Genomic DNA, 25397 nt, shown 5'->3' on the forward strand with positions numbered 1-25397 from the left:
CTCTCTCTCTCTCTCTCTCTCTCTCTCTCTCTCTCTCTCTCTCTCTCACCTTTCTTCTGGAAGGGTCTTTGTAGCCAAGGGTGACCTTGAACTCCTGATCTTCTGCCTTGACCTTCCATGCGCTGGGATGACAGGCATTGTACACATGCAGTACTGAGGACAGACCCAGGCTTCACGTATGTCATGTAAGCTCTCTGCCAACCAGTGCCCAGAATTGTTTTTGTTTGTTTGAGGCAGGATCTCATTGTGTAGATCAGGCAGGCCTGGAGCTCCCTATGTAGACCAGGCTGGCCTGGAACTCACAGAGATCCTCCTGCCTCTGCCTCCTAAATGCTAAAGGTGTGTTCCAGGATACCCCTTTTGTTTTTTGTTTTGTTTTTGCTTTTGCAATTAAAAAACATCGCGTGGGCCGGGCGATGGTGGCGCACGCCTTTAATCCCAGCACTTGGGAGGCAGAGGCAGGCGGATTTCTGAGTTCGAGGCCAGCCTGGTCTACAGAGTGAGTTCCAGGACAGCCAGGGCTACACAGAGAAACCCTGTCTCAAAAAAAAAAAAAAACAAAAAAAACAAAAAAACCAAACTATCGCGTGGTGTGTGTGTATGTGTGTGCATGTGTGCATGCATGCACACCACAGTGGGCCAGGCATCTAATTCCCCTGAAGTTGGGGCTACATGCAGTTGTAAACTTACCAACATGGGTGCTGGGGACTGAACTCAGGTCCTCTGCAAGAGCAGCAAAGTGCTCAACCCTGAGCTGTGACTCCTCCACCCGCCTCTCTCTATGGCCTGTTTGCTCTGAGATTCCCTTCCAGGCTGGAATTACCGGAGGGCAGCCATGTCCACCCAGCTTTGGCCCAGGGTCCGGAATGTGAACTCTGCTCTTTGGACTGATGATGTGCACCTTCAGGGCCAAGCGTCCTCCATCCAGGGCCATTTCCTACACCGGTTGGTGGAAGCATGCTTCTGCCTTCTTATTTATTTGGGGAGAATGGCTGCAAGCCGCAAGGAGCCATGGACAGGCGGGAGCAGGGGCGTCCCTGAAGCCTCGCCTGGGTGGGTGTCCTCTGGCCTTCTCTCCAGTTGACCCCCAGCCAAGCCCCTACCTCAAACACTGAACCCATGTCCCCTGCTGCCTGCAGAGGCCCAGCAGGTGAGGTGCTGTGTGCACCGGGCACGGTGCCTGATGATCCCGTGGCACGGTAGCTGAGTTGTGACAGGTGGAACCCTCCAGAACCCTGGGTTTAAGCTGGGCTCCCTCCATCATATCTAAGGCTACCATCTGCAGGGTGGTGTTGTCAGCTCATTTCACAGGCACACCTGTGTCACCTTGCTACTTCGATCCTCACTCTAGAACCCAATGCCTGGGACTTCTTAGAGCCTACTAGACCCTGCCAATAGGGACAAATCCCCCATGTTCTGCTACCCTGCCATCCCTTTCTAGCTGGAATCCACCCAGCCTTTAAAGACTCTCCTCCGGGGTCCTTTAAATGACTCCAATGACTGCCTCCTCCAGGCAGCTTGCCCTGTCAGCAGCCCCTCAATTTAGAGCTGGGGACGTCCCATGTGGAGGTCAAGTCCCCCCCAACCCCTGTGTTGGGGTCAAGTCTCCAGAGCAGACCCAGACCTCACTCTTTGACCAGACTGAGCTACCCTGGAAAAAGGTGGTTCTGGAATTTACCCAGGATTCACCTGCAGCCCTGGAGGAGTATCTGAGGCGCAGGTACTCACTAGGGGATGGGTGAGGAGGGACGGATGGATGGACGGATGCTTGAATGGATGCATAAACTGATGGGGGAGTCCACAGTGAGATGGGACCACACAGCCACAGATCAGGCAGGGAGAAGGCACTGTAAAGTTGGTCATGTGGAAACACTCACTGACAATAAATTAACCAACAGTGCAGTCGGGGCACGTAGTGGAATATTACTCAGCAGTGGAAAAGAATATAAGAATACTTCCAGGTTATAATCACAGAGACTTAAAGCAACGTCTCAAACAGTTTTAGCACATTCACGGCTGGACAGCAAGTGAGAGGGAGGAGCAGCTGCGTGTCCATAGAGATAAATGGACGGATGGATGGACGGATGGACGGGCGAGTGGGTGGATGAGTGGATGGGTGGGTGGACAGATGGATGGATGGATGGATGGGTGGATGGGCATATGGATAGGTTTACTCTGATCTAAAACGACTTTTTTCCTTTTTGTCTTTTGAGTTTTTTTTTCTTTCTTTTCTTTTTGTTTTGTTTTCAATACAAGGTTTCTGTGTATAGTCCTGACTGTCCTGGAACTCACTCTGTAGACCAGGCTGTCTTTGAACTCAAGAGCTCCTCCTGCTTCTGTCTCCTAGTGGTAGGATTAAAGTGTGCAGTATCACATTCAGGAATGAATAAACATCTTTAAAACAAAGAAACAGGGGCTGGAGAGATGGCTCAGTGGTCAAGAGCACTGATTGCTCTTCCAGAGGTCCTGAGTTCAAATCCCAGCAACCACATGGTGGCTCACAACCATCTGTAATGAGATCTGATGCCCTCTTCTGGTGTGTCTGAAGACAGCTACAGTACTCACATTCATAAAATAAATAAATAGATGGACCCAAGGAACACATAGTCGGGGTAGGGGTGGTTGGGTCACAGCGGAGTTTGAGAGGATCGGGCTGGGTGTCATGGGTCAAGTGTTCTCTCCCATGCACACAGCCCTGGGCTCCATGGCCGGTACTGAACAGATGGGCTGCAGTAGCAGGCAACCGTCATCCCAGCGCCAGGTGGAGAACAGGGAGACCAGGAGCTTAGGGTTATCCCCAGTTACATGTTTCTATGATGTCAAGGTCAGCCTGGGCTACATAAACCTGCCTCAGAAAAGAAGACAGAGACAGGCATTGGTGGCGCACGCTTTTAATCCCAGCACTTGGGAGACAGATGCAGGTGGACCTCATTGAGTTGAAGGCTAGCCTAGTCTACAGAGCAAGTTCTAGGATGGCCAGGGCTACACAGAGAAAGTGTGTCTTGAAAAGCTGAAGGGGGAAAAAAATTAAAAAAAAAAAAAGAAAGAAAGAAAAAGGAGGTTTTTCTTGCATGAGCATGAATGCAGGTCCTCCAGGGCTAAGGACAGCTATGAGCCCAGGGAGTCACGCCTGTTCAGAGCCACTAACCAGCACTCAGGAAGACCGTGAGCTTTAACTGCAGTCCCCAGGCCTGTGTCCCTTTTTTGCTTTGTTTTGCTTTTTTGTTTGTTTTTCTGAGACAGAGTCTCTTGGTGTAGCCCGGGTTGTCCTGGAACTCACTCTGTAGACCAGGCTGGACTTAATTCAGAGATCCACTTGCCTCTGCCTCCCGAGTGCTGGGATTAAAGGCGTGCGCCACCACTGCCTGGCTTTTCGCTTTTGAAAACAGGGTCTTACTACACAGCCCTGCCTGATCTGGCACCTGGTGTACAGAGCAGGCTGGCCAAGACCTCAGAGATGTGCCTGGCTCTAAGTGTGCTGGGCGCTCTGGGAGTCCCGGCTGAGGCTGGGCAGCTCTGCAGTGGCTTGGAGACTACACATCTCTGGTCCTGACACAGCTGAGATTCCCTTCCTACAAAGGAAAGAAGTGCATCATGGGGGACCAGTGATGAGATCAGCAGGGCTCCTAAGTCAGGCCTCTGCACAACCCCAGGGCACCAGAGAACTGACAGTTATGCCCTCAGGTGTCCAGGCCTCCAGTGCCCTCACAGGACAGGAGGCCATCTTGAATACCAAAGCTGTTTAATCCCCTGACAACCTGAAGCCAGGGCCCTCAAGGCGGCACCGCGCAGAGCACCTCCGACCACCTCAGAGGCGGAAGGACTGCTTGGACACCCAATACAAAATGGCTTGTCAAGTCCATGTGGCAGAAGCAGGTGGCTGGGCCCAGTGTTCCTCTGCCTATCCATTCTGGTTAGACAGGATGCCGAGGGGGAGTCCTCCCTCCTATCATCCCCAGAGCTCTAGGAGGACCGCCCAGCTGTCACTGCTCATCACCCTGCAGCAGACACCCTTTTCCATGCAAGTGTGGGTGGCCATGGCTCCCAGATTCCACCACGGCGGGTGGGGACCGTGGCTTGTGCCTCAGTGACATGCAGCATGTGTGGTGGGCTCCCTGCAGGCAGGCAGATCTGTCATGGAGCCCAGAGCCTGGTTGGTGAGGTAGAGGACAGACGCTAGTCCAGAAGCCACTGACGGGGCAAAGGGCAGTGGCTACTGCATGGAAGACTTGCACATCTGAGCTGATCAATTTGCTGGGGACATGGACCCATGGACACCTGGCCAGTTCCCACCATGCTGCACACTGCGGAACCTGGAGCTGGAGCCGTTTGCCGGCTTGGAGCAGTGGCCCGAATTCTCAACTCCGTCTTGGCGTGGACTCTCCTGAAGGGGTCTGGGCCCCTTGTGTAAGCCCAGGCCCTTGGGCAGGGAGCCCACAAACAGGCCCCTGGAGGCTGCTCCCGACACGGGAACCTGCTTGTCGGGGTTGTTGCCCTGGCCCCAGAGAGCCCAGTCCTATGGAGGAGGCGCAGCCGCAGGGGCATCCGCAAGGCGGGCGTCAGCAAAGCACCAAAGGCAGCGGCCTAGCATTGAGTGGGCAGCAGGGCAAGCTCATCCTGGTGAGAGCAGAGCTGGGCACTGGGATGCAGCTGTGGGGAGGACGGACGTGAGGCCTCAGAGGGCTGAGCACCGTGTTAGGGGGACACGGAGCAGGCGTGTCACCCTGCTGGGTGGCAGCTGCCTTTGTCTCCTGCAGGTCCCAGGTGGCCGGCGGCATCTGTGTGGTGTGGAAGGCTCTGAGGGACCAGCTCTCGCATCTCTTCTTCCTAGGCCGAAGTCTCTGGCTTCACCACCGGGACAGGCTGGGCTTGGTCCCCATTTGAGGGGCTGAGGGGACTGGCCACAGGGCTGTCAGGATCCTTGGCAGGGTCTGAGGCTCCTGCCTCCTCAGTGGACAGGGGGCTCTTGGCTAGCTCTTCACCTGGAGGATGCTGGGAGAGGGATGCACCCACATCCTTTGACGGCACAGGTCCCTGGGCTGCAGCCCATGGGGACTGGGGAGCATCCTTCTGGAGAGAGGAGAGGGCTATGAAACCAGGACCAGTTGGGAGCAGACTCTGAATGGGGCAGAACCCACACGGGTGCAGGACCCTCAGAGCAGGAGGCATGCAGCAACTGCCCAGAGCCAGACACACCCAGCTCCCACCACCCAGCCCCATCCGGGCCAGCACTTCCTGGGGCGGATGTATGGGACCACTGCTGTCTTTGCCTCTCTCCCTCTCCCCACTCCCCTGGTGCTCCTCCAGCCTGTAGGGAGCAGTGGCCCTCAGGTCCAAGAGCTCTCTGTGAGCACCACAAGCAGATCCCTGTGTAGCCCAGCGGCTGCCTCAGTGACACCAACAAAGTCCTGGGGAGTACAGAGCCCCCAGGAAGACGCACTTAAGAGGCAAGGCTCATCTCTGGGAGCCATGTGGCACCCACTGCCTGAGGTGGGCATCTCCTCATCTTCTCCGAGCTGTCCGCCACACCCTCCGCCCTCTCTGGTTGGTATGGGGCCTGGGGAGGGGGCGTTGCAATGCGGCAGAAGTGTTCCCAGCCTTAGGCCACATCCAGAGAGTCCCCACAGGGAACCAGAAAGCCCAAAGCGTCACCTTCCAGAAGCAAGGGACCCAGGCCAGGGGCTCAGTGGGAGCACAAGGAGTTTGGACTCAACTTGACCTGGTGGCCTTAGGGGGCTATCGCCGCACTCATAGCAAACTGGTATTCACCGCAAAACCGCTGCCCGTCCAGAAGGCGCCCAGCTCCTGGCGCCACAGAGCCACGGTGCAGCTGGTCAGCAGTGTGCAAGGGACGAGATAGAGGAGCGCAGGCTGGCCACGCTGCATGAGGACAAGCGCCACGAAGGTCACCAGGAGGCCCAGGCCATAGGCTGCAGGGACAGACACAGTGTCAGACGAGAGGCACCTGGCGGGGAGCCATGCCTAGTCAGGGCGCCACAGTGGACGACAAGGTGGGGGGTGAGCAAGGGCAGTGCTGGGGGAGAGCACTGGCTGCAGCGGGGCATCCCAGAACTGTGGGAGCTGAGGCAGCACAACTGGAAACCTCAAGCCCAGGGCTGTGCAGGCCGGCGAGGACAGCAGGTGGCCCTGGAGGCCGGTGCGGGAAGCAATGCTGGCACCCAACCACTCAAGCCCAGCCCCACTAGGTGACACTTAAAACCAGCCATGTGGAACTTGGGACTTGGGGACCAGAAGGTGACAGACAAAGGCAGAGAAGAGCGGGACAGCAGTGTGACCACCTACCAATGGTACAGGCCACAAAGTAAATCCTGGAGGACTGCACCTGGATATCAAACCTGTGGCAGTAGGCCACCAGCAGCCCTGTGGGGAGGACGCAGAGTCACCACGACTATGGCACGGCCATGGGCGACCACAGTGAGACAGGACCGCAGGACCAGCCCACACCTCAGCACATCTCCTGTCTGTGCCAGTAGTCAGTGTCCCCACAGGGGAATCGGGACCTGGAGGGTCCTGTTACATGGATGGTGACAATGAGCACACCCATCACCTATGCAGCGTGGGGGGACCCAGCAGGCGTGGCCATACAGCCGTTCACCACCCGGGAGGCCATCTTGCCACCAGACCCTTCCTGAACTCCCCACATGGGCGTCATGCCCCACAGCCCACCTGCTCACCCGCCCCGCGCGCGCGCTCAGCCCACACCTGGCACCAAGATGTCCCCAAAGCCCAGGAGGGAGAAGGGCCGGTCACACAGAGAGAGAGGCGACGTGTTGAGCCTGGGCACCTTCAGCACCATGGGCAGCTGTGGGGAGAGCAAGGCTCAGCCCGGACACCCGCCCACCTGCTCACAACCACCAACCTGCTGGCCCACAGCCCACACACGGCCCTGTGGCAGGGTGGCGTACCTTCTCATGGGTGGATGAGTTCGAGGGCCCGGTGGCCACCTCCACCATGATGCTGTTGCCACTCTGTATAAGACAGGCTGTCAGCCGGGGGAGGGGGAGGGGAGCAGGCAGCTGGGAGGGCGGAGGGCACCTACCTTGGTCAGGAAGGGGGTGATGAAGACGAAGAAGACATCATAGACGAAGAGGACCAGCAGCAGCAGAGTGCAGGCCTGCAGGAGCCACAGTCGCACACACTCAAGACCCCAGCACCCGGACCCATGGGCGCCCAGGCCCTCGGACCTCCACAGGGGCTGTGCATGCCCTGCCCACTGGCAGCCCTCACCTTGAAGGTGGGCAGGCGGATGGTCTTCAGCATGTACAGGCAGAAGGCGATGCCCAGGGTGTCTTGCAGGACCCATGCCCACCTGGGAGGAGAACGCGCGCACACTCCATGAGGCGAGCCGGCCCTGCCTCATCCTACACCAAGCCTCCACCAGGAGCGCCACCTTACTACAAGCTCCACCCACCCTGCTCACACAAGCCCTCGGACCCCAGAAGCAGGAGGGCCGCAGAGGCAGGCCAACAGCCAGCACCACAGAGCAGCTTTGAGCACAAGCAGAGCCAGGCCCCATGGGGGCACAGGGCAGCGTGACGGTTCCTGTCATACCTCAGCTTTCCCAGAACACAAGTGAGCAATTCAGGAGTGGGGCCTGCCCAGAGCCAGGGCCAGGGCCTTGCAGCCCAGTGTGAAGGGCAGAAGCAGGCTTCCTGTCTCTGACTGCCACTGCAGGCAGCCTTAGGACATGTGGGGACAGCAGGGACAAGGTAAGTCTGGGTGGGAGCTGGGCTCCCTCTCTCAGCATATCTGTTAGCACGCCAAGCAGCACGGGAGCCAGGAGTGCTCGGGCTGTGCCGGCGGTGTCAGTGACGGCCAGGAGCCAGGTGGGGACAGGCAGGCTGTCCTCAGGGCCATGGCGCCAGGCCTCTGCCTTGAAGGGGGTGTGTATGCATAAAAGCCCCGTGGGAATTCACTGCAGGAGAAAATGGAGCTTCCTATCACCACGGGGGTGGATGACAAGTGGCACCCGGGCATCAGGTGCTGCCTGAGCCCACACGCCAAGATGTGAGTGACAAACAGTGGCTCTGGGCCAGGCCAGGCTCTGGGTGAAGGATGGACAGAACCCTTATCTAGATTCCTATCGGCGTATGGGCTCTTGGCCAGGCCTAAATGAAATGGGACCCGGGCAGGCGGCAGCCGTGGTGTGCAGCCCTACGGATGGGAAGCCCCAGGCCTCGCTGGCGGGGGCACCCAAGGACAGCAGTGAGAAGCCCACAGAGTGGACGTCAGCAGAGCCTGGGACATGGTAGCACTTACTGGTCCTCGTTGCGGAAGACCCCCCACAGCACAGAGACAGTGACACAGAAGAGCGCCAGCAGTAGCATGCGGGCCTGCGGGCGCTTGTGCAAGTACGGCAGGTTGTTGTCAGGGACCCTGGAAGGGACCACCCGTCAGTGTCCCTCTTCCCACAGCACGTCCAGCTCACGGGCACACCTCCCTGAGCCCCGCCTCCTGGCTTGTGCCTGCTGTCCCCTCTCATCCCTGAGTAGGAGCCCTGAGTAGGAGCTGGCTCCCTCTGGCTCTAGATTGCAACCGCAAAGGCCTCTACCCTGCGGCTCCTGGCACAGTGACTGGGGCTCCCCTCACCTAGCCACAGGTGGCTCTGCTCCGGAGGCAGGTAGAGCCTTGGAGGCCTATGACGCTGCCACTCCCTTCCCAGCTTACCATCCTTGGCCTCACTCTTTGGGACCCCTGCGTAATAACCTGTGGCTCGGCTAGACAGGAAGGGGTACAGCACACAGGCGACTGGAGCCCCAAAGCCTACCCAACCCACGATCAGCACTTAGAGGGCACCTCCTGGCTCTCTGAACGCGCCAGGAGGGTAGGAGACTACGGGAGAAGGGAGGAGGGGGGAGGGGGAGGGGGGAGGGGGAGGGGGGAGGGACTGGTCAGGCCCAGGGCTCACCTGCATGTGCAGAAGGGCAGCTTGCGCACGCAGGGCGCCAAACAGCTGTAGAGGCCGGTGGAGGAGGCCAGGCAGAAGATCCCGATGATCACATAGACTGCGCAGCCAAGCAGGTGGGCGGGGCACGGCAACAGCGAGGGGCAGGAAGGGCAAGAAATCAAGGAGGCAGCTGTGGCCCCTTGGTTCTTGGGCGGGGCTCCGCGGGTGGGCGGGGCTCCGCGGGTGGGCGGGGCTCCGCGGGTGGGCGAGGGCCTACCGAGGCGGTCGTAGAAGTAGTACAGGAGCACCAGCATGAAGCAGCACATGACGACAAATACACAGATCATGACCGGCGTCACGTCCACCGCCTCATCCTCCTGCTTCTCGGGGCCGTCGTCTCGCTTATGCTTCATGTACCTTCTTGGGAAACATCGGGGTCACCCGGGGGCACAGCTCATGCAGCCCGGCCCCGTCCACGGTGCCTGGGGTCTAGCTGCACTCACCTCTTCACGTCATGACTGCCAGCCCAGTAGCCACCGAGGGCGACGGTGCCCACAGCCATGATGAAGATGATGACCATGTTGTAGTCCATCACCGGCTCGCTCGGGGCGTACAGGGCTACCATGACCTCATGGCCAAAGCGCTGTCCCCAGAGGAGACTGGGCTCAGAGGGTGGGCATCGCTGTGCCCAGCTTCACCCCAGACCTACCCAGAACCCTCAGGATCCAACCCTGAGTCAACTGTTAGGACCAAGACCCAGAACTCACAGGGCCTGAGCCCAGGACCCAGACTCTAAGCCCCACCCACCACCCTGCCCTGCTGCCTACCCTGAAGATGTCTTGAAGGTCCCTGTGGCTCAGCAGGGCCACGGGGATGCTTATCTCCTCATACTGTGTCTTGTTGCCTCCTGGAGGGACCTGCAGTGGACAGGAAGTGTAGGGTCACCCCAGCCCTCCGGCTGGACAACTCCAGTCCTCTCAGGCACCCTGTGTGCAGAAGGGCAGTAAGGCCTGGGTTCAGGCTCTACAGGGCTCTCCCCATGCGCTCCCCCACCGCAGAGGCAGCAGAGCCTGAGTGAGCGAGCGAGCCAGCGCCCTACCAGCCTCTCCTTGCTGATGATCAGCAGCCCGCGTGCCCCACGGCCCTGGGCCAGCCGCACTTTCTCATAGAAGGTACAGTTGCCCCGGGCCACCATGGTGATCTGGTTGGTGAAGTCTTCTGCAGGAACGTCAAGGTAGGAACAGAGCTGGGTTGCACTCAAGTCTCGAAGCTTCAGGAGAGACTGTGGAGGGGATGGGGTCAGGGCTACCCAGTCCCATAGAAAAGTCACGGAGCAGCCATGCTAACTACCCTATCAATACCACACCAAGACAGCCAGGCCTGCTGACCCCAGCTGCACTGGGGGCCTGTGGACTGTGGAGGATCCTGTGAGGGATGCATGTGTCCCCACAACATGCCAGGTTAACAACTGGTGCACCCAGGGTTCACAAGACCCTTCACCACCCACACTGCACGTCCTTCAAATGCCTGGACAGGTCACAGTGTGGCATGAGCATCACTCAAGGCTAAAAAGCCATGCTGCCCTACTGTGAGACCTTGGGCCTGGAGGCTGGGGCCACTTACACACAAGCCCACACATGCGCTCACACAGACGTCACTGAAGCTCACGCACACAGCATTGATGTGGATGGGAAGGGTGGAGAGGCCCGCTCAGAGGACAGCTCCCTCCATGGGAAACAGCCTGGGAGGACAGGCAGACACGGGGAGACTCAGAGGGCTAAGATGAACCACAGCACAGGCTGAGGGTGTGTAATGCCAGGCCCTGGCACCATCCTGCCCTCTTCTGTCACTCCTGAGGTGCCCTCTGACCTGGTCTATCTGTCACAGACCAGTAGTGGTGACAAGCCTTGTCTGACCAGGGTCCCACAGCCCTCAGCCAGCTGCCACTGCTGAGCATGAGAGCCCAGGCCCAGAGGGACAGAGGGGCCACCCACGGACTCCCAGGTGAGTGGCAGGAGGCAGGTCACAGGTAGTGTGGTCTCGTGTGACACTCACCACTTTGCTGAGGTCACGTGGCAAGTGAGCCCACTGTGGGTTGTAGAGGATACAGTAGTCCCTGCCCCGGGTCCTACTGGTGTGGGGCACCACTCGCAGTACACCAAACTCACAGGCCGCCTGGAATGACAAGACAGCAGTAAGGACATAGGTGCCAGAGGCAACATGGACACTTGACTTGGTGAGGATGCCAGTGAGGAGACAGAGATGGCAGTGGCTTCCTGAGCAGGGCACGGTGGCACAGGCCAATCAGCCCTGGACTCTGGAGGCTGATGAAGGAGAATTGCTGAGTTTAAGGCCAGCCTGGGCTGCAGAAACCTTGTCCCAGAAAGGAGGCGTTCCCTCACTGCTGTCCCTGCACTCTTCTGATCAAGGGCTCAGCTTTTGGGACAGCTGATGCTACCACCCCAGAGCCTGCAGCAGCCAATCACACCCGGTTATGAAGAGGGAGCCTGCAGAGTAGGGCCAGGCTTCACAGGCAGTGTCCTGCAGCCCTTCACTGGCATCTGTGAGGACTGCCTTGGCCTCTCCCTGGTGGTTTGCTACTGGGGCTGCACAGGGCTGAAGGAACGCAGCCCAGCTCTCTGAGCTACAGTAGAGACATGGGTCCTAGAACAGAAGCAATGATTGCTTGGGGGGATGCCCTATACCCCCAGCTGTGGCCTTGAGCGGGGGATACCCCCAAAACCACACATGGAGTTAAGGAGGGACATGTACAACCCATAAGACACAGGCAAGGCTCAGCAGTCTGCCCAGGAGCCTATGCCCTGAGTAAGGCTAAGCCTTCTTGTAGGCCTCTGATCTGGCAGAAACTGGGGAAGAGGGAGGCAGATATGGAGGTGCAGGCTAGCTCTAGCAGCTGGGAGAGTGAGTTAGACCAGTGCTAACAAGGTGACTGACAACCCCAGATCCACCCTTAGTGGAGTGACAAGCTAGGCACAGTGGCTTAATGCCAGCACTCAGGAAGAGGCTTGTCAGTTAGAGGCCAGCCTGGTCTGCACAGGGAGTTCCACCCTGGGCCCTGGGTGGCCAGAGCTCAGCCCCACAGCAGCAGTACCCAGAAAGAAGAAACCAGAGAGGCATGTGTCCCTCCACGCTGCTGCACTGGCCTGTCCCTGCTGAGGGGAAGTACTACTCCAGGGCTGTACTTGCAAAGGGGCAGCCTGTTCTTTCTGGTATCCTTGGTAACCACTTAAGGCCAATCGGTCCTTACTGTCCAGCCTCCACAAGGTTTTCAGTACAGAGCCTTGAGGTAGCCCAGGAGGCAAAGGCCACCTGAGGACCGGAGTCCCACAGGGTAGAAGAGACCCCCACACATTGTCCTCTGACCTCCTTATGCATACAAATACACACAGACTCAAACAAAATGATTTCTTAAAATTGAACTTTCATTACACAATGCTAATCCTTGAGAGTCTTACAGAGTCCCACAGGTTTGTAAAAACGCCATGAAGTGTCACAGCATAGCAGGTCCCTGATACTGAAGACCAGAGATCAGGCTGGACCGAGCAGACAACCCGCTCCCGGCGAGCTGCTAGAGTAACTTAACCAACAACCTGCTAGGCCGAGGGCCCACGCCATGGGGGAAGCGCCCGCTGGAGCACTTGCATCCGGTCAGCTCTAAGGCCTGAGTCACAGCTCGCAGGCGGTGCCGTCAAGCAGGGCAAAGGCTTTGGGCTGGGAAGGTCACAGTCTACAGCAGGAATGTAGCCGCCATCGTTGGCAGGGTCTCATGTAGCCCAGGCTGGCACCATCGTTGGCAGGGTCTCATGTAGCCCAGGCTGGCATCTGACTCTGTAGCTGAGAATGACCCTCAGCTGATCTTGTCATACCCACCTCGAGTGCTGGGATGACAGGGGTGTGCCTGGTTCTCTGAGGGCAGCTATGGAATCCAGGGCTGCAGCTGTGCTAGATAAACATTCTACCAACAAGGTGACGCCCTCCCCACACCACTATAGTTTTGAGGAATGTCTGGGATGTGCCTGTCAAGATACCTTCCGCGCAGCTGTGTTTTCTATCATGGCTACTGTCAGCCTGGCCAGTCACAGAGTAAACAAGCCAAGCTCCTGAGGAGAGCTCACTATTGCTGGGGACAGGGATCCCATGGTCGCCGCTCACCAGAGAAAACTGTATCTACACACCAGGCTCCCAGAGCTCAGGGCAGGGCCCATGGAGGAAGGACTAGGAGGGGCTCCATAGCTAAGTCTCAGGCCTCTACCATAACTCTCCTAAATTCAGAAAGGCCTGTTGTTGTGGTCACAGAGGCTGCCCGCCCAGCCTGTCGGGAGCCCTGGGCATGCACACCCAGGACCTGTGCTGCCTGCTCTCCAGGGACAGCCACCCATGTTCCTGTAAGGACACCCCAAGCGCACTGCTCTCCTGAGCTCCACCTGGGTGGAGTCACTTCTGTTGTGTGGGTGACCTATCTGGGGCAAACAGATTTTGTTTACATCTCCCCAGAAGTCACTCGAAACCAGGGCTCTCAGAGCTCGCTCCTGGCTGCAAACCCCTCAGGCCGAGACTGGGTGTCACCTGAGGACCTGCTGTACAAACAGGCAGGGAGCACGGGAGCACTGGCCTGAGACACTGAGGGACACCAACCTGCAGCTAGCAGGTGGCAGGGTCCCCGCCAGAATACCTGGGTTTTTCACACGCACCTGGCTTGCAAGCTTTTGTGGGTAGAGATCAGCCTGCAGGAGGCCCTGAGGCCCAGGTGGCCCCAGTCCTCACTGGAGACTCTGACCACACACAGTGCAAGCAGCTGAGGACCTTATTTTCAAGTTTCTCCTGCAGGAACCCAACGCTGGCTCTACTCCTCTCCAAAGAGAGCTGAGCCCCTGGCACCAACTGTCCCCAAGATATTATCCCTGTCTGCCTCTCCAGGAGGCTGGGTGTGCCCCAGGAAAGCCCTGAGCTGAGGCTATCACCAGTTCAGGGAAAGGAAGGGGCAGAGGACAACTGAGACCACAGGGCTCAGAGCAGCTGGTCTAAGAGCCACTCTCCCACTGTGGCCTCCTCCTGAACCTCCCTCCACTCCGGGAAGAATCAGAGCCCACCTCTAAGCACCCTCAGTGTGGCTCTAGACGCCCACCAGCCTCCCACAAAGTTCCTTCCACAAGGGATTTGGAGGCCACAGAGAGACCAGAGTTCACATCCCAAACTCGCCTGCCTTCTGTGTTTATAAAGTTTTATCGGCACACAAATAAGTTCATTCCTTTGACCATGGTTCCTCCCCCACCTAGCAGCAGAGCAGCCCTGACAGGGGCCTGCAGAGCAGAGCACCCCTTATCAGAGTACAGCAGTGCACTGTGGACTCAGGAGGGGCTCTCTGTGAAAAGTGGCTTTTGTGTAAAACGGAACTGTGTACAACTGCCTCTCTTCACTGCCGTCACTGACCACACAAAGGGGCATTCAATGGTCACCCACCCCACAGTGCACATGGCAGCCTTTCTACTCCATCACCAAGGGGACAGCACAATAACAGGTCAGGCTCTTCCAAGAGCCAGTCCCAAGGCACCGTGTCCTGGTTGTACCTGGAAGACCTGGAGACCAGAAGCCCTGTCAGCATGCTGACTTAACACGGCCCCCAATACCACCTCAAAGGGCCGGGAATCCAAGGCAGCATGGCCAGGAACAGGATGGGGGCAGCCTGGGAAGGAAGGTGGGGACCCTCGGGAACAGAGGCCTGCACAGTGCCACCCAGACCCACTCACACACTTCCTGGGAGAGAGAGATACACCTTGGGATCAAGTCTCTGAGCCAGCATCACAAAAAGCCACGGGGTCCAGAACTGCCACCAGGCTAGCGCTTACTCAGAGTTAGTTCACTCTTAGGCACCGGGACCAGGCTGTGACCTCGCCAAGAATGGCACCTTGCCTGCTCCCCACCAGATATGGGAAAATTAGATACAGCTACACCCATGCAGGATAAAGTCCAGGCGACACCCATCACCTGCCTGGTACAGTCCGCAAGCACATGGTGTCACTGTCCCGCCAGGCTCACTCTTTGCCCCCATTGCCTCTGTCCCTCAGTACAAACTGGAGTCTCATCTTTTTGTGGAAACAGCTTCCCCAAGAGGAACACACCCCACATGCAAACTGAAATCAGCTCATCCCCAGGAAAACACCACCTCTCTCTCCCTCTCACACCTTGGGCTAGCACCTGACGCCCACACCACCTTTCCTCTCCTACCCCCGGCAAACTCCTATTCATCCTTCAGAACCTGTCATTGTCACTGTCCCTGAAAAACCCTCCATCAGACCAGCAAAAAAAAGACAAGGGCTAGCCCCAGGGCAGGCCCCGCCAAGAGAGACTGCACGGCCAGAGGAAGATCTCCATCAGAAGAAACAAAGACAAGGAGAAACCAGAACAGCCTTGGTGGACATCCCCTGCACAGAGGGCAGTCTCCAGAGATAGGCCAGTGGCTGCTAAATGTGCCGGAGAGCCCTGGACCACGGGCAGGACGCAGCAGGCCCTGACACACTTTCAAAAGCTCACGCCCAGCCAAGAGCAGGGTGTGAAGATAAAAGCGGCCAAAGGGAGCTGCTGGCCACACGGTGGCGAGCCCAGGAACCACATGTGTGAGGAAATGCCTCAGTGCTCAGCCAACCAAGGAGGCACATGCCAGCCAGCTGTGCCAGCCCTGCGGAGGCTGAGGCAGAGCTGCAAGCCCACCAGCAGCCTGAGCTATACAGGGAGACCCTGTCACAAAGGTCTGTAATCTCAAAAAGGAAAAGAAAAAGTCTGTTTATAAAGGATCCGGGCCCTTGTCCCACGGACGGAGTGCATGAGAGAAGAGTGGACAGCCACACGCACACCGGATGTGACACGGGATTACGACGGGATGCACAGGCCGCCCTTCCGACCGCCCGCACCCACCGGGCCTGGAGCCACAAAACAAAGCAAAGAAGGAAGAACCACGCCAGGGGCTGCCATGCGGCACGTGAGGTAACGAGGCAGGTGTTCTGCTCTGAGTTCCAGGCTATCCAAGCCTCACAGGGTGTTCAGGGCCAGCCTGGACTGCAGAGCGAGCTGGAGGCCAGCCTGAGCTGCAGACTGAGTGTGAAGTCAGCATGGGTCACATAGTTCAAGGCTAGCCTGGACTAAACAGTGAGTTCAAGACCAGCATGCCACCTGACTCAGAAAGCAAAGCACACCAAAAGCCAGCCTCCTGCAGGGTGCGTCCCGCGCACACCTGAGGCGTCTGCAGCAGAAGCCCGTCCCCGGCGTTTTTGCATCCACCCTGAGGTGGAGACCCCCTTCGCCCAAGGTCACGGGGCAGAAGCCGGGGAGCGGGGCTGCAAGCACCTTGGGGGCAGCGCTGGGCGCTCCGGGGATGGAGCGCGGGGACTCGCCCCATTCTGCAGAAGGGGAAACTGAGGCTGGCAGGGACGGCGGCGGCGGCGGTTGGGGCCCCGGGGCGCAGGGCGGGCTAAGCCCCGCCGGAAGTCTGCGGTGGCGAGAGCGAGTGAACCGCAAGGTCACGGCCACGGTCAGGAGTGGCGGGGCCGAGCCGACCCGCCGTGGCGCTCACCTGGGCCGCGAGTAGCAGCAGGGCTGCGGCCAGCCGCGCCGCCGCCATGTCCGCCGGTCCCACCGCAGCTCTAGGCGGGAGGTTTCCCGGCAACGCCTTCGGGCCCCGCGACGCGCATGCGCCGAGTCTGCGCGTGCGCGGAGGCCCCCTCGTTAGGGAGGGGCGGGGCGGCGCCTGCGCAGAGCGACGCGCGGCGACAAGATGGCGGTGAGCATTGCTAGATCGCGGGGACAGCAGGGCTACGGGCTCGAGGGACAGTGGAAGCGAGAACAGAAAGACTAAAAGGAGAGTGACGGACGCCCGAAGATAGGGAGACAGGGTGCCGAGGCATGGGAGCCACGCGGGGCTGCAAACGAGGGACCTGGGGGTACAGGCCAGGTGACATGGGATGCAGGCGGCAGACATGGGGATGCAGACGAGGGACCTGGGGATGCTGACAGGGGCCATGGAATGCAGATAGGACGTGAAGATGTAGACACAGGACATGGGGTTGCAGACCAGGCAGCATGGGGGTGCTCACAGGAAATAGTGCAGGTGGGGGATACGGGGATGCAGATGAGGACGTGGGCATACAGACAGAAATGCAGACTCAGGGGCGTAGAATTCAACCGGGGAGCACTGGAGATGAAGATGCACACAGGGTTATGGGGGCTTGGGGTGGAAAGGAGTCCCTGGGTGCCAGACCCAGGCAACAGGGATGTGGGAAGGCTGGACCTCTCTCCTCAGCGCCCCACCCTCCAGCAGGACAAAGAGAAAAAGAAAAAAGAAAGCATCTTGGACCTGTCTAAGTACATTGATAAGACTATCCGAGTGAAGTTCCAGGGTGGCCGGGAAGGTGAGTGGGTACCGCAGGGCTCCCTAACGAAGAGCTTGGCCGAGGTCACAGCAAGCAAGGGAAACCACACAGCACAGGTATTCCAATAAGGGCTAAGCTTGGGCTGTTGTGTACCATTGAATGGTATGCCCCAATTGTGGGCGGGGACGCGGAGTCCCAGGAAAGGGATATAAGTGGGGTTAGCACCCAGACCAGTATGGATAGATCCTCAAGGAAGGGGCCAGAATCCATGAGGAGGTGGAAGGAGGCAACAGGAAGCCATGTGTTTAAGCACCCGGACATAGTAGGAACCGGGAAGGTTTCTCAATAGAAGGAGGATTGAAAGCTGCCACTTTTACGTTATGTCGCAAGACGCTGTCTCCAAAAATCAACCAGGAGTGGGGCTGCATCTCTGTGGGTAGATTGCTGGTTTAGCGTGTGTAAACATCTGGGTTGTATTCCCAACACCATGCAAACCTGCCATGGTTGTATAAGCCTGGCATTCTAACAGCAGGGAGGTAAAGCCAGGAGGCTCAGGCTGCCTAGTGAGTCTGAGACCAGCTTGGGCAAATGAGACCCAGAAAGAAAGAGAGGAAGGAAGGAAGGAATCCGTTTTGTATTGCATGGAAACTATGTAGAACTCACGTTGTGTGGCCATAAAGTTTTATTGACACTCACTATGTGTAGCTCCTTCTGTACTGAAAAGGAAAGGTTGGAGTCTCAGGAACTAGGCCACCACACTTCTCCATGAGTTCTGTGGTGGCAACTGTTCCCTGAAGTCACCAGGTTCTATGTGTGTTGGGGGGTGGACTGACATTCTTCTCCATGTCTGTGCCGTCTGTGTTCCTCAAGCCAGCGGTATCCTGAAAGGGTTTGACCCACTGCTCAACCTGGTGCTGGATGGAACCATTGAGTATATGCGAGGTATGATGCTGGGGCCCTGTGGGGTCGGATTACACCAGGTGGTGACTTAGGGTGCAGGTCTCTTGTTGACTGCTGCAGTGTCTGATCACCAGGGCGGTGGCAAGCATGCCAGGAGGGACTCAAGCTTGAGACCAGATCAGTCTACTCAGCCCTCAGGATGCCAGGAATGTGTGCCTGCATCAGGGGCTCCAGGGCTCACGGGCTGTCAGCTTTGTGAAAACAGGCCCGTCCTGTAATGCCCTGAGCAGGTCTCCCACCATCAGGTTACCCCTCTCCAGCTCTCATGACAATTATGGCTAATTGCTCACCAGCACCACCTGCTGTCCACCCTCTCTAGTGCTTCTGCTGCCCTACAGATATCTCTTGGTGTTTACGGGGTCTGCATGGGCCCTTTAGGGTTCTCGAACCATGCTGCAGATGGCTGGCTCTTCCTTCAGCCACCCTCATGGTGCTGTGGTATAGTCTCTGCTGGTCCAGGAGTCCCTGAAAGAGCTGAGGGGGGATTTTCAGGGCCCCTCTGAGGTCCTGGCTGTGGCATGCGTGGTCATGGAAGGATATGCCCTTAATTCCTCTTGTCTGTCATCCCCCCAGACCCTGACGACCAGTACAAGCTGACAGAGGACACTCGGCAGCTGGGGCTTGTGGTGTGCCGTGGCACCTCGGTGGTGCTCATCTGCCCGCAGGACGGCATGGAAGCCATTCCCAACCCTTTCGTGCAGCAGCAGGACACTTAGCAGCAATGGCGGGTGGCCTGGCCCAGGGACCTTCCTTCTAGGGGGTGAACTTCTGTTTGATAGTCTTTTGTTCTTGTTTTCTTTTATTTTTTAATAAAATTGCCCACATGAGCATCCTGGTCCCCCTCCCCAACCCCTTCTCCTCCATCACTTTGATCTTTGAAAAAGCCAGGGCCAAGTGGAGACCTTGCTCAGACACTGTGGTCCAGGGCAGAGCACAGCACAGCCGGAAACTAGCGCAGGGATAGAAACCTGGGCATATGAGGTCCTGCAGCCCAGCTGGCCTCACCCGATGGGCTGTGGCAAGAAGGCTACCACACCTCCTAGGACTGGCCATGACCTAGCCTTCCTCCATATGTCGTCCCCTCAGCTCTGACCAGTGCCTTTTCTCTGTGCCCAGGAGGGCCTGAGAAGAGGACTGGCTAGCGAGGACCCCTGGGCCTGAGGTTCCTCAGGCTGAGGTGGCTCCCTAAAGCGTCTACCACAGAGAGAAGCAGCTGGGGCCAGGGCAGGGCTCTGTGCTCCAGTGACACAACTAGGAATTAGGAAGTGACTTGTGTCCCTCGTAGTCTGGCCCTGTCATCTGGCCTGGCCTTGTAGCCTCCGGCTCGTGGGGCACAGGTACAAAAGTTTTCGGCTGGGTTGGACCTTACGGCCACAACCCTCAGGGACAATCACCCCACTCTTAAGTTTGGGGAGTCCAGCAGGGAGTACAACTCCCTGAAGATGTGACCCAAGGCCAGAGTCAGGCTCCCTGTTCCTCAGTAGAGAAAACAAGACTTGCAGCCAGCCAGCCCTGCCTAGCACTCCCAGAAACCAAGGAAGAAATTAAGTAAGTGCAGCCAACCTTCCCCTAAGATAGCAAGACTTGTCCACAGCCTTCCTCAGAACAACCACCTCCCCTGCAGGTGACAGGCCATGGGAGATAAAGCCTGTGTAACACTGTGTAACTTCAGGAAAGTGTCCCACCCTTGCTGGGCTAGTCTTGAGTGTGGACACCCCAGCCCTGCCACAGAGCGTTGTGGTGAGCATATCTGTTGGCCCTGCACTTAGGAGGCCAAAGTAGAAAGGTGGCAGGTTCCAGGACAGCCTGGGCTACAGAGCAAGACCTCACTCAACCATACAAAAACAGGCCAGTGAGGGCCTCAGCAGGTAAAGGTGGCTTTACTTTCAAGTTTGATGACCTCAGTTTGCTCCCCAGAACCTACAGAGGAAAAAACTCCTGCAAGTTCTCAACACATGGCATGTGCTTGTACTGAAAGACACAAACATACATAAATACAATAAAAACCACAGTGGACAGCCTAGGTGAGCCTGTCTAGACCCCTATGTGACATGATGAAGACCATCATGATACCATGGGGATGTTTGTCACAGTGTAACATCTCGGAAACTTGCTGACACAGCCCAGGATTGAACTGGAGAGTGAAGTACACAGTACGGACAGAAGAATCCCATTTGTGGTGAGCATTTTCGTCTTTTTCAAGACAAGGTTTTCTGGGTAGCCCTGGCTGTCCTGAAATTATGTCTATAGCCCAGGCTGGCCTTGAGTTTGTAGGGATCGGCCCGACCCTGCCTCCTGAGTGCTGGGATTAAAGACCCATCCATGCCTGTCCCCTAATTTTTATTTTAAACTTGAGATTTCCAGGTCCATGACTGTGAGTTTTGTAGACCATCATGTCCTGCCACAAAGCCAAAAGGTTGAATGTGTCTAAAGAGTCCCATGTCACCTTGGGAAGGGAGAAAGTGGTCTAAGGCTGTGGGGAGCTGGATCCCGCTGAGTCTTTTAATATTTTTAAAAGGAGACATTTAATATTTAATGTTTTCCTTAATATTACATTGAAATTTTAATATTTTACTAGGAGTCAGAGGGGAGAAAGGCAGACAAGGAAGAGGAGCTGGAGAGGCAGAGGGGGCGGAGCAGCGGGAGGAACTGCATCTCCAACACACAGGATCGGCCTCCATCCCGCTCCCCAAGCCTTCCTGCCGCCCCCCCACCCCCACCTGGATCCGCCCTTTCAGCTCCGCAGCAGCCAGTGCAGGCCTCGGAGGTGCATCAGGGGGCTCCTGCCATCAGCCCAGGGGCCCGGCACGTGCCTGTCACCACGCCCCGCAGAGAGGCCGCAGGTCTTGTGCAGGGAGGCCCTACTCTGAGAGACCCTGCAGACTGGGATCTGCAGCCAAGCCACAGATTGACCGCAGATCGGCAGGACACCCCTGAGCCGCCACTGTCACAGCAGCTTCCAGAAGCTTCGGGAAATGGGCCAGGTCCTACGGCTACTTATGGTCAGCAGCCCTGGCTCTCCTCACCCCACCCTCCTTGGCTAGCTCACCCAGCCTTCCTCCAAACCTTTGCACAGTCCCCGTTCTGCATCTTGATAACACAGCCGGGGCTCAGAGATGGTGAGAAGCTCCCACTGACTGTCTTACAGCCTCCAGCTATCACAGGCTGCTTCAGGGCCTCTCCACGGCTGCCTCCCACTCCACTGTGGCATCGAACCCTTCTCTAACTACACAGGACTTAGGGATACAGATTAGGTGACATGGGACGCTGATGGGGGACATGGGGATGCAGGTGCTACAGGGGGATCCAAATCTATAGGACTGTAGCTTGAAGACACAGGGCTTGCTGGCATGTGTCAGGCTACAGTGGGGATGAAACAGGACGTTACAAGTTTAAGGTCATCTTTGGCTACAGGGAATGAGGGGGAGGGGGAGGGGGAGAGGAAGCAAGCGGGACAGACTCTAGCCAGGACAATGGGAAAAGAGATGTCTGTCACACCACAGGTGCACCCCAGACAGGCAGAGGGAACCCTTGTTCCAGCCCTGGCGCAGGCCTGGGAGGACCCAGATGGTTCTTCATAGAATAGGACCTTCTGCCACCTAAACCCTAACCTACCTGCAACAGAGAGGGGTCGCTCTCTCTGCTCAGTGAACTGGACACATGAGGCTTGACCCAGGCTGGCTGTGAGAAGTGGGTTCCTCCAGGAAAAATCCAGTCACGGTTGGCTACTGGGGAATGCTTCCCCCTCCAAAGGAGCGAGTTAGGATGCACCAGGGAATGCAGCCCCACTTCCCAGCCTGCAGCTCTGGGTCTCCCTGCAGCTTCCAGAGGCCCAGTTACCTCCACACTCCCCGTGGGCTCTCCAGCTGTCCCTCTGGGGGCATGGGGTGACCCAGGTCTCTCACACAATAGAAGACTTGAGGTGAGCTTTAGCCCCCTCAGCAAGCTTGTGTCCCTCTCCCAGTACCCAGCAGGACTCACCCTGAGCAGCAGAGAGAGCACGGGGCCCTGTAGCCACCAACATTCCCATGCTGGGCAGCACTGTGACTGGGAAGGACAGACAAGTCGAGACAGACTGAGTAGTGCATGTCTGTGACCCCACAATTATGGGACCACTGAGGCAGGAGGATTACCAATTCATGGTCAGTCTGGACTGTATATTCAAACCCAGTATCAAAAACAAAAACTGGCTGGCCAGGTGGCCCAGTGGTTAAAGGCACTACCTGCCAAGTCTGATAACCTGACTTCCATCCTCAGGACCCACATGGTGCAGGAGAGGACTGACTTCCACAAGTTGTCCTGTGTCCTGGACGTGAACTCAGTGGTGGAAACCAGATCCACAACCACTTGGGGATCCACCCACACTCCCCTTCCATCTAGTGCCTCCCTGGCTACTGCTGTCAAAATAGGCTTGTGATTCAAGCACATCCATGGATCACTCGTCCCCAACTGCAGCCTTCAAAGACATGCACAATCCACACCTACAGAAGCGTAGACCCAGCTGGGCGGTGGTGGCGCCACGCCTTTAATCCCAGCACTTGGGAGGCAGAGGCAGGCAGATTTCTGAGTTCGAGGCCAGCCTGGTCTACAGAGTGAGTTCCAGGACAGCCAGGGCTACACAGAGAAACCCTGTCTCGAAAAACCAAAAAAAAAAAAAAAAAAAAAAGAAGAAGTGTAGACCCAAACTAGAAAACCTGAGTGAGGGCCTGGGGGCATGGTCAGGATGGAGCCCCACCTAAAATCCCCCAGTGAGGACCTGGGGGAGTGGTCAGAGGTGGTGCCACCAACTAGACTTCCTCAGTGACGGGCTGGGGACGGAGCTCCTCAGGTTCTTTCCCAGCTGCACTAACCACAAAAACTAAGTAGATCTATGATGAGTCCCCGGGAACTCACCCTCCCCCCACAAGTCTTTCAGAAACCAGAGTCAGAATATTTTCCAACCAGTTTCTGAGGCAGGGCCCCTCGTGACCTAGGCATAGTCTTACCACACTAGCAGCTGAACCCAGCCAGGTACGGAGGAGATGAACTTGTCCTGCTCTTCAGATCACAGGAGTCTATGTCAAGGTCTAAGGGCAACCTGCATGACATAGTGACACTGTCTCAGGAAAAACTTTATTCACAGGCAGCCAAGCCAAGTAGACCATACTGGTATCCCATTGAAGAACGCTGAGGCAGGAGGATGACAAGCTGCAGGCTGATTAGTGCTACTTAGCTAGATCCTGCTCAGATGTGGGCAGTGGAGAGTCTGTCCCCAACTGTGAGGCACTTGCCACCCAGCCTGACGCCTGAACTCTGCCCTGAGACCTGGGATGCTCCCAAGTTGACCTCTGACCTCTGCATATGGCAGGGGTGCATGACCCACACACAAAATAAATGTATGACATATAATTTTTAAAAACTGATGCTGGGGTCTGGAGAGATGGCTCAGTGGTTAAGAGCACTGACTGCTCTTCCAGAGGTCCTGAGTTCAATTCCCAGCAACCACATGGTGGCTCACAGCCATCTGTAATGGGATCCAATGCCCTCTTCTGGTGTGTCTGAAGACAGCGACAGTGTATTCATATATAATAAATAAATAAATCTTTAAAAACAAAAAAAAAGGGAAAAAAACTGATGCTGGCTGGCTAGCAGTGGCACTCACCTTCAGTCCCAGCACTCGAGAGAGTTCGAGGCCAACCTGGTCTGAGTAAGTTCCAGACAGCCAGAGCTACACAGAGAAACCCTGCCTAGAAAAAAAAACAAATGTGTATTTATGTGTGGCCCAGCTCCAAAGGCAGGTCCCCAGCTCCCTGCTGAGCTGAGCTCTGACTCTAGAGACCACTTCTTTCTTCCTTCCTTCCTTCCTTCCTTCCTTCCTTCCTTCCTTCCTCTCTCTCTCTCTCTCTGTCTCTGTCTCTCTTTCTCTCTCTCTTTCTTTCTCTCTTTCTGTCTCTCTTTCTCTCTCTTTCTCCTTCTCTCTTTCTTTCTCTTTTTTCTTTTCTTTTCTCTCTCTTTCTCTCTCTCTCTCTTTTTCCTCTTTATAGACATGCTTGTGTTGCCTACACATCTGTCTATCCACATGTGCCATTTCTGAGCAGGCCAGATGGGGGTTTTGGGTCCCTGGAGTCACAGACAGTTGTAAGCTGTCCTGAGGAACCCCTCTAGGGTCAAGAGCCCCCTCCCCCCTGTTACCTCCCTCCCTCTGTCTCTTTCTTTTGTGTCTTGAGACAGAGCCTGTGTAGCCCTGGCTGGCCCGGAACAAGAGGCCATTTTGACATGTTCCCTCTGGGAGTGGGTACAGGTCATGAGGAGCACAAAGGACCCTCCCATGTCGTCAGGCAAGCTGTAATCCCCCTGCCTCCCTCTCTGTCCCCAGGTCCCCTTCAGGTATAGTGTTTTTCCCCTTTCCGATGCCATCACCCCTGGAACTGTCTAAACATTTACTGTTGACCACAGACAGCTTTGGGAATACCACATACCTGCTCAAAGCCATGGGGGTTGTTAACCTATTAGGGCTCAGAGAGGTTTGTCACTGACCTGAGGCACAGCATTGAGCCTGCCAACCTGAAACCCTCAATATCTGAACATCACTCTCTAGGTACATAGGGGAGGCCACTAGTCAGGAGCTGGGGCGGTTCAGCTGCCCTCGGCTGCGTGGAAGGAGCCACCAACTACAGCCATCACGATGTAAAAGGGAAGAAGCATAGAGCGTTTTGTTTCAAAGCCCATTCCTGTGTAGCAGGGTCCCCACTGAACCCCCACGCTGTCCCCAGAGCACACTGAGCATGCCCCAGGCAGTCACTGCCCCCCCCAGCCACACCCACGTTTGTTTCCCCATCAGCAGGAGCCACCTTTCTCACCCAGGTGGTCCATCTCCGTGGCAACGTCCCCTCCGCAGGTGGTCGTAACCTTGGCAACCAGGTGCTAACGCTCCACTGCTGGCAAGGCTGTGACCCTCCTGCTGCTCTCCCACGCAGCCTCCCACCGGAGTGGCTCTGAAGTGCTGAGGAGTGGGGATGAGGAACCTGCCAGGAACACTGAGCTCAGAGAGGGCAAGAGACATCCATTGTCACACAGCAGCTGGGCCTGGGGTCTTCACACCCACCACCCTCATCCAAGCCTTATGTACAAGTTTAGGGTCTATTAAGTGCTGGCTGTATCCATGG

At 57.0% G+C, this 25397-nt stretch overlaps 2 protein-coding genes across 12 annotated transcripts; one reads left to right on the forward strand and one right to left on the reverse strand.

Moving 5' to 3' along the window:
• Positions 1–3725: 3725 nt before the first annotated feature.
• On the reverse strand, positions 3726–16603 carry Sppl2b (signal peptide peptidase like 2B). 8 transcript variants are annotated; one of them, XM_028771593.1, is made up of 15 exons: positions 16497–16603; positions 10964–11083; positions 10008–10190; positions 9736–9825; positions 9412–9551; positions 9186–9325; positions 8930–9026; positions 8281–8397; positions 7249–7330; positions 7061–7135; positions 6927–6989; positions 6724–6823; positions 6304–6381; positions 5770–5930; positions 3726–5070 (listed from the first exon to the last, which is right to left on the reverse strand). In XM_028771593.1, the coding sequence occupies exons 1-15, from the start codon at positions 16542–16544 to the stop codon at positions 4828–4830; spliced, it is 1737 nt and encodes a 578-aa protein (XP_028627426.1). In that variant the 5' UTR covers positions 16545–16603; the 3' UTR covers positions 3726–4827. The 8 variants fall into 8 exon arrangements, with proteins under 8 accessions (XP_028627426.1, XP_028627430.1, XP_028627428.1 ...); XM_028771597.1 differs by having other exon boundaries at positions 5715–5930; positions 9186–9328; XM_028771595.1 differs by having other exon boundaries at positions 3726–5067; positions 16497–16559.
• Positions 16604–16668: 65 nt separating this feature from the next.
• Positions 16669–19092, forward strand: Lsm7 (LSM7 homolog, U6 small nuclear RNA and mRNA degradation associated). Of its 4 annotated transcripts, none has more exons than XM_028771603.1 (4): positions 16676–16703; positions 17241–17331; positions 18163–18234; positions 18826–19092. In XM_028771603.1, the coding sequence occupies exons 1-4, from the start codon at positions 16698–16700 to the stop codon at positions 18966–18968; spliced, it is 312 nt and encodes a 103-aa protein (XP_028627436.1). In that variant the 5' UTR covers positions 16676–16697; the 3' UTR covers positions 18969–19092. The 4 variants fall into 4 exon arrangements, with proteins under 4 accessions (XP_028627433.1, XP_028627436.1, XP_028627435.1 ...); XM_028771602.1 differs by having other exon boundaries at positions 16681–16703; positions 17238–17331; XM_028771601.1 differs by having other exon boundaries at positions 16697–16703; positions 17223–17331; positions 18826–19089.
• Positions 19093–25397: the final 6305 nt, after the last annotated feature.

This window comes from Grammomys surdaster, unplaced genomic scaffold (assembly GCF_004785775.1).
Source record: "Grammomys surdaster isolate TR1022 unplaced genomic scaffold, NIH_TR_1.0 209, whole genome shotgun sequence".
Taxonomy (NCBI): domain Eukaryota; kingdom Metazoa; phylum Chordata; class Mammalia; order Rodentia; family Muridae; genus Grammomys; species Grammomys surdaster.

Excerpts from the sequence above, each read along its gene's own strand:
- Sppl2b (XM_028771592.1), bottom strand. The coding sequence starts at position 16,544 with ATGGCGGCGGCGCGGCTGGCCGCAGCCCTGCTGCTACTCGCGGCCCAG. Across the intron at positions 11,084-16,496 it reads TGCTGCTACTCGCGGCCCAG|GCGGCCTGTGAGTTTGGTGT; the intron begins GTGAGCGCCACG and ends TTGTCATTCCAG. Across the intron at positions 5,071-5,769 it reads GGACGGGCAGCGGTTTTGCG|AAGGATGCTCCCCAGTCCCC; the intron begins GTGAATACCAGT and ends TCCTCTCTCCAG.
- Lsm7 (XM_028771600.1), top strand. The coding sequence starts at position 16,947 with ATGCAGATAGGACGTGAAGATGTAGACACAGGACATGGGGTTGCAGAC. Across the intron at positions 17,332-18,162 it reads GTTCCAGGGTGGCCGGGAAG|CCAGCGGTATCCTGAAAGGG; the intron begins GTGAGTGGGTAC and ends GTGTTCCTCAAG. Across the intron at positions 18,235-18,825 it reads AACCATTGAGTATATGCGAG|ACCCTGACGACCAGTACAAG; the intron begins GTATGATGCTGG and ends TCATCCCCCCAG.